Source organism: Myotis lucifugus, unplaced genomic scaffold (genome assembly GCF_000147115.1).
Source record: "Myotis lucifugus unplaced genomic scaffold, Myoluc2.0 scaffold_625, whole genome shotgun sequence".
NCBI classification, from domain to species: Eukaryota; Metazoa; Chordata; class Mammalia; order Chiroptera; family Vespertilionidae; genus Myotis; species Myotis lucifugus.
The window spans coordinates 277,872-285,660 of NW_005871673.1; the positions used below are offsets into that span (position 1 = coordinate 277,872).

Genomic DNA, 7,789 nt, shown 5'->3' on the forward strand with positions numbered 1-7,789 from the left:
AAAACAAGGAATCAGAAAGAAGCAGAGTCACTTCCTCTCTTCCTGGTTCAGGGCTAAGAGTCACCAGCAAAATGGTGTTGGAAGAGAGCTGGCTGGTCAGCAGAATGCAGAAGGAACTACGAGGACAGTAGATGCGGGGAATGTGGGGGTGGGGTGGGAAGAGGGCCCTATTGACGCTGTCTCCCAGCAGGTGACTTCAGAGGCAGGAAGAGTGAGACACAGCCATCTCTACGCTCGGCTGGACGGAGAGAAGGCGGTGGAGGCAGACTGCTCACCGTCTCGGTACAGATGGGGGACGGAGGGGTGCCGGTACTCGGCGGCGATATCCGGGTTCCACAACAGGCGGTGCAGAATAAACACAGCCAAGCCCGTGACGTCACTGTTGTCTTCCAGCGCGATGAGCTCCCCAAACACTGTCTGGGAGGGAATCAGAGCCACAGTCAGGACTGGCACCTCTGAGAGGCAAAGGGGTGTGGTGGGAAGGTGGACGGCGACCTTCGCTCTCAGGCCACCACACTCTCCCTCTGCAGGAGGAGGGACGGGGCCCGTAGCTGCCCAGCCGCCTCTGCACACTGTACAACGCATCTAACTCAATCGGCTTTAACACTCTCAACACGACTGAGCCTTGAACGACGGGAAAACCTCAAGTTCTGATGCCACTTTTACGCCCGGTGTTCAGAATGGTTGCCCTGCCTCAGACGGGGTAGGGCCATGGCCCGGCCAGTGCTGGCACTCAGGTCACCGCACACCCACGCTCTGGGTCATCGGAGAAGGGGAAACAGCAGCACAGACCTCAATGGTGTTACCCGGTTTCAATTAGAAAATGGACTTAAACAGCCTGGTTTTGTCAAAAGGAGCTTGCTCTACTTGTCATTCTATCTAGCACCGCATTATACATGTTTCAGAAACTATCAGTAAAGTGACTATAAAACTAAGTGGCAATGATCTACCTTGGCATGGTCCCCTACCTCAGGAGCACTTACACTTGGAGTGCGGGTGAATTTCCCGCCAAAATATAAGATGGCTCTGTCTTTTGGTTTTGTTCCATCCACCAAAAGGGTGGATTACAAACAAATATTTGGTAATACGCAGTTACAATCGGCCCGAGTTTACACGTTTCCCGCACTCCACCGCAAATCTATATGAACCGAGTTAAAGACGGCTCCCGCGGAGTACGCGCAATTCACGCGAGCCGACTTAACTCGTTTCCCGCACTCCAAGTGTTAAACGGGAAGAAAAAGCTAACGAAATGCTTTCATAAGTGAAACCCTATTTTATTTTAAAAGTCTGCTAAAAGCACGTTTCTAAAGTGCAGTCTTTGTGCCCAGCAGAAGGGGGTCCTCACCTCCAGACCAATGCGCAGCCACAGGGGGTTGTAGGACAGCAGCCAGTTGAGGACTTTCTGTCTCTCTCCTGAAACACAAGCAAACAGCGCAGCTCAGACCAGTCACCCGCCTTCGCGGAGGAACCAGCAGGAGGAAGGGCAGTCACATCTGTGAAGTTACTTTAAATAAACGGACTTCCACTCAAATACACATGAGGCATCTGAACATGCGAGATGCAGGCAGCAAAGCCAGTCACGCATACGTGTCACTCTGTTCAAAGGAGGAGCCCTCAGGCGGCGGCACCGCGTACCCACGTCCTTCCAGAGGTGCCTGTCTCTCCGGACAGCTAACCGCCGGGCCGCGATTTCCACCTCGAGCTTCTTAATGGCCTTCACCATGTCCTCAGAAGTAAACAGGCGACAGGCTGCATGACGCAAGCGGTTCAGCCGGCGCCGGGCCGTGTAAGCCCGGAGCGACACCTCCTCCTTGGTGGGGGCTCTGGGCACACTCAGCTTGTGGTGGCTCTCCCCGCCCAGGAGGAGAGAGGCGGCATTCACTGGGAGGCAGGGAGGGAGAGAGAAGGGGCTGGTCAAGGAGGGGCACACGTGCCCTCGTATGCAGCAGTGAACGCAGTCGCCCACCGTCGCCCACAGTCACGGCCGCCCTTCCACGCGCTCTCCTCTCTTCCATCTCAAAACGAAGGTGTGGCCGTTCACTCGGCCTGGCCCGGAGGCCCATCTACCACTTCGACCTGTTGGTCCACCGCAAGCCTAGTCACGCCTCCCAACCGCCACCACCACCACCCACTTCAAACACTCTCTTCTCGGACCCAGACCAGGGGAGAGCCTCCTCGCTGGTTTCTCTGCCTCCATCCTCTTTGTAAATTACAGACACGCTCCCAGGGAGTGCGGGTTTTAAATCAATTCCATTGTGAAATGCGATTTGCATTTTTATCCAACACACTTCTCTCCAGAGGGGAATGAACATAACAGGCTTTGTTTCCTTGGAGACCATCTAACCCAAGTCCTTCGATGTCAAAATCCTGCACGTGAAGAAGGTGGAGACAACATGCCCCCGCGATGAGGCCAGGATTCCTGCCTGCGGACGGCTCTGAGTGGCCGCGGCTCCCTGTACCTGGCTGACGGCATTAGAATAACCCACCAGCAAACTGCACTGGCTCGTGTGTAAGAATGAAAAGTGAGACGAAAACGTCAAGTTCGGTACCTTCCGTCCAGAATTCCCTAAAAGCTCTCCCTGACACAATCTTCAGCGTTTCTGTCGATAAATGACTGGAGCATGCCATTACTATAATAAATGACTGGAGCATGCCATTACTGTAATAAAACATGTGCCATTAAAAAGGCAAACGTCGTGGCGGACCCCATCCGTGGGAACAGGGTGCTGTTTCACTGACGCGAGGACTCGGCGCTTACCTTCCGAGACGTGTGTCTTCACGGCGAAGTCGTCGGGCGTCAGGATGAAGTTCAGCCACCACGTGAGGCCCTGCTGCTGCTTCTCCTTCCAGCGCTCGTCATAGAACATGTTCTTGGCGGCGAATGGCATCGGGTGTCTAGGGATGTCTGAGGGCACAAGGGGGTCAGGGCATGAGACCTTTTCCTTTACATCGTTACAGGACACACAGCAACAGAGCATCTTGACTAGCAAAGGTGCCCGAGGACATGGAGTAAGGGTTTCTCTCCCCTGCTCGCTGGAGAAGTGGGGAGCCCTGGGGTATGAGACGCAATCCAAGTACAAAGGGAGAGCGAGGCAGCCCCTGCTGATTTAACAACCCCACATCCCAGGAGCTGGCTCATGAGTCTGAGAAAACACCCTCATTGTTACTGAATACACACACTTCCCCGGGTCTTCGAGGCTTTCGTTCAACAAACACATTGTTCAATCCGTTCCCACTGGAAACACACTTCCTGCTCCATTCAACGTCAGTTTCCCAGGACTGTGAAGACCAGAGACACTTGCCTGTTTTCAAGCGTTTTATGAAGGTCAAACTAGCCTGGGCCACAGGAACCATGCGTGGGGTCCGTTTGTGTGTTTTAGAGTTAGGAGTTTTGAATGCTAAAGAATCTAAAATAAATTATAAAGCAGAAGAAGAGCATTAAAAAGTGAACTGAAATCCCTGAATGAATGTTCTAGTTAGACGCGGCCTCTCCACGGTCCTGTCCATGCAGCGAACAGTGGCAGACACGAAGCGCCGGGTCCCTCACACCCTCAGTGGACGTGAGAGACTCCGGCTCGGGCAGGAGGCAGAGGAAAGGGGTCGAGACCAAAGACCCAACGCGAACAGGAAGCTGTCAGAGGCCACGTCAGCCACGATGAGCAGCAGCTGACACAGAAGCAGTGGAGACAGATGAGAGTAACAGCCCAACCACTGGGTCTTCCTAGGGGGCACGGGGGGAGGTGGAGGCCTCAGGAGAAGAGAAGGGAGGTGGAGGCAGCTGCAGCGAAGCCACAAGCCAGGAAAAGGGAGCTGAGCGGAAAGGCTTAAGGGCTTCCTTGAGGTCGGAGGTCATGAATTTATTTATTATTTTAAATCCTCACATGTAGATATGTTTATTGATTTTAAAGAGAAAGGAAAGGAGGGAAGGCAGGAGGGAGGGAGGAGAGAGAAACATCGATGTGAGAAACACCCATTGGTTGCCTCCCATTTGCGACCCAACCAGAAATCAAACCCACAACCTGGGTATGTGCCCTGACTGGACTGGGTACGTGCCCACCACCTTTCGGTGAATGGTACAATGCTCCCGCCCACTGAGCCACCCGGACAGGGCAGAGGTCACGCATTTAAAGACCCACCGGCGAGGTGTAGGCAGAGAGCCCGCAGCGTGGGACTGGGGTTGGGATTTTCTAGGCAAGCACAGCGAGGGGAAGGACGTGTGCGTGATGAGTGATGGAGTCCACGCTGAGGAAGACAGGAAGTGGAGGCTGCAAGTGGGGGGAGGTGCGGGGAGGTGGTGGATGAAAGGACTGCAGGTGCTGGAGGGTAGGAGGATGCTGGAGCCGGGTTTCTAGAAACACACTGAGTCAGAGAGATGGTGAGTGGAGGGCGTGGCCCCGTCCTGCACTCTGGTCCCACCTCCCGCTAAGCAGATGGGGAACTGCAGCCGGCAGGTTAATGCGAGCTCAGCAGCAGCCAGTGTAAGTTAATTCAACCAAAAGCAGCAGAAAGCGTGGCCTTTGTGAATGAACTTTCACTGAAGTTCTCAGGGACAACTCACCGGCCTTCTTCCTCGGGTGCGGCCTCCCTCGGCTGCTCCGACACTGGGAGGCGGGCGTCCCCGGCACGTTTGTTTTCTTAGCAGTGGAGGTTCGAGGCTCCGCGGGAGAAAAGTGGATCCTTTTGCTTTCTCGTTCTCCTGCGTGTCCTGTACCTGCGATCGCCCCAGCTGCGTCCTCCTCGCCTCCTCCGCTCTTCCTTTTCCGAGCCTGGAAGGCGGCCTTGCAGGAGGGAGCCGCTCTTCTGCACCCCTTAGGGTTGCCCCCCGCGGGATCTATAACCGGGAGGTAAGGATGAAGAGCATCCTCCTCCTCCTCCAGGTCGTCTGCTGAGGTTCCGCAGTCGCCCACCGCGCTGTGGAGGCATCGCCTGGCCTTGGGCTCGCTGGGCTCCGGGCCGCGCTCTCTGGGGCCCGCGGGCTTTGGTTTGGTAACAGTGGCCGAGAGAATGGGGCGTCTCCGAGGCTGTGTGCCCTGGGCCTGTCCTGCAGTATCTTGAGCCGCGGGGAATGCAGGCTGCTTCTGTTTTGTAAAACGGTGACCATCTGGCATCATTTCCGAAGCCTCGGGTTCTGCAAAAATAGCTTTGGGAGAGTTCGCACCCTGACTTCCAGGAATAAGCGGTAAAACTTCGTTTTTTCTCTGCCCCGGAGGAGACGGCGGGGCCTGAGAATGTCCTTTTGACAGCGGTGATAATTCACAAGTTGGTTGAGAGAGAGATAAATATGGCATATTATCTCTGACAAATTGATTTGGGGATACAAATGGATTCACTGACTCTGATTCTAGCTTCTGATTTAGTCCATAATTATCCTTAAGGAAGGAATCGGGACTTAAAATTGTCTGATACATTTCATGTATAGTGTTTGATTCCAAATGCCTGGGCCTTGAATCATCTTTGAGAAACGTATCTGGTGAAACGGGCACTGATTCTAGTTTATGACTCGCTCTGCGGCTGTTCTTTACAAAGGAATCTGGACTTAGAAAATCCCCTTGGCTCTGGGTCATGTTCCAAGTGGAAGAACAGTTTGGGGTAAGACTCCGTTTGCCATCCTCTTCAATCTGGCCGTTGATACCAGTCAAGGAGTCAAAGGAAGTTTCCGTTACGACTTTCCCATTAAACTCTTTGCGCATGTGGGCACCTTCTAATGTCCACAGCTCCCCGTTCTCGGGCGAATGGAGAGACGTGTAGGTGGTGGACCGCCGGACACAGAGTGGCAAGCACGTGTCCCCACGGCATTCTTTGAAAGTGGGGCTAATTGGGGAAATGGGTATTTTATTCTCTTGGAGGATGAGAGAATTGTTTTCTGTTGGGGAACAGCCTTCATTGCCACCCAAATTTTCACAAGCTTGTAGGGGGCTCCTAACTCTGTCAGCTTTGGGGGGAACGCTAAACGTTTGATTAACATTCTGAATGTCTGAAATCCTTTTCTTATGGCTTGAAGAGGACGAAACTTTCTTCTTTTTGATGGTATCCCAAAGACTCCTCTGCAAAAATAAGCAAAACAGACAAATTAAGTTAATGGCTGCTGTATATTACCTTTCATCAGAAAATTTATATGTTACTCAGCTCAACAAGAGTGTTATCAAAATAAGTTTTACACATGATCATTTTCTTAGAGTAAACCACAGAATGATGAACAGTTATTACCTTTTTCTTTCTTGGCTCTTCTGCATTTCCTAGTAATATAACTTCATGTTTCAGAATATCATTTACAAGAAATGTCAGGATCTCTCTCACTCGGCCTTCTTTTACTGGTGTCCAGTTAACAGAAATAACAATTTTTTCCTTAGGCTGTAATCAAAAGGGTATTTTTAAATTACTGTAACAGTAGACTGTGCATAATAACCAATACATATTATACACCACTCAGACTACAGTGCAAGATTAGTAACCGTTACTCACCAACACTCTACACCATAGTAACTTTTAAGTCAAATATACTTTCCTAACCTAGCTCATTTTATTACAAGGAAAAAAGCTACCGGTAATAACAAGGTTCACAATAAAATAAAACTGCAACACGATCTTAATTGTAAACAAAGCAATGGCACAGTCTCCAAATCATGTTTCGTTATCAGCGGTTTTTAAAACATAAATCACGCATTTCTACTTCTTTAGGATATGCATACTACTTCCAGTTGGACTATAGAAGAATTTGCATTATTAAGACTTTTGCCCCCCAAAAATTTGAAAAGAATCAACTAAGCTCCTTCTCCCAGGAGCTTCTGTGAGCACAGCCTCGTGACCACCGATACTTGTTAAACACCACGTTCCAGGCACAGTCTGGGGCGCCTCCTAGCACAGCTTCCACCCTCACAGGCCCGGGAAGCAGTGCTGTGACCACCACCTCCCACAGGCCAGCTGACCAGGGGCCAGGAGACCAGGGGCCAGGTGACCAGGGGCCAGGACACTTTCCGTGTTCTACTTTCTGTATTTCAGTCAGAACCAGAACCCAGGCAGTCGGACCCTGGAGTTCAGAATTGGGCATCTATGCCCCGCATGCAGCCTGAAACCCTGCCAGGACGGAAAAAACTCCGGGGCTGTGGTTGTTCAGGGCAAAAAAAAAAAAAAAAAAAGAAAGAAAAAGAAAAGGCAAGTTATTTTCAAGCAAAAACTGTCAAACATCAGAAACATCTGGTTAAAAAAAATACACAAAACAATGAACTCGATCAAACAGTACATTCTAAAACAAGCAAAAAAAAAAAACACACCAAAAAAACCCAAAACCAAAACCAAAACAAACCAAAAAACCCCATTCGTTCCACATAACAAAAAGGAATTATTATGCAGGTAGGAAACTGCGGATCTAGGATCCCCGAGAACTGGAGGGGAGGCGGGGCCCCAGGGGCAGAACCCCTGTTGACACCCAGGTGGGCGACCTCGGCCTCGGGGCGGGGCCTCCCCTCCTGAACCCCTGGGACCCGCGGGTGAGCCACACATTCGGAGAGACGTCCCCCCGGATGCACAGGCCGCTGCGGCCAGAAGAACTGACAGTCGATGGGTTTCGGTGGCAAAGACGGGAACAGGTCTCTGGCCAGGGCCAGGCAGAAAAGCCACCCGGGAAATCCCGAGAAATCCCGGGAAACCACACCGATGGGAGGGAAGCTTGATTCGTGCACCAAGAAAACTCCAGTTCATTCATTCAAAGCGCCCTCTAGCCGCGATCTCTGAGGCCTCGACTTTTCGTGGCTGTTGCGCCAGAACTTTCAAAATTTTTAAAAATTTTAAG

The 7,789-nt window shown here is 51.6% G+C and overlaps 1 protein-coding gene across 1 annotated transcript in view; it reads right to left on the reverse strand.

The window, feature by feature from the left end:
- Positions 1-7,789, reverse strand: part of ASPM (abnormal spindle microtubule assembly) — a 32,548-nt gene that overhangs the window by 16,791 nt on the left and 7,968 nt on the right. The window contains 7 exon segments of the mRNA XM_014447197.2: positions 276-417; positions 1,346-1,413; positions 1,636-1,881; positions 2,759-2,905; positions 3,303-3,407; positions 4,559-6,044; positions 6,208-6,351. Of these exon segments, the coding sequence (XP_014302683.1) occupies positions 276-417; positions 1,346-1,413; positions 1,636-1,881; positions 2,759-2,905; positions 3,303-3,407; positions 4,559-6,044; positions 6,208-6,351 (2,338 nt within the window).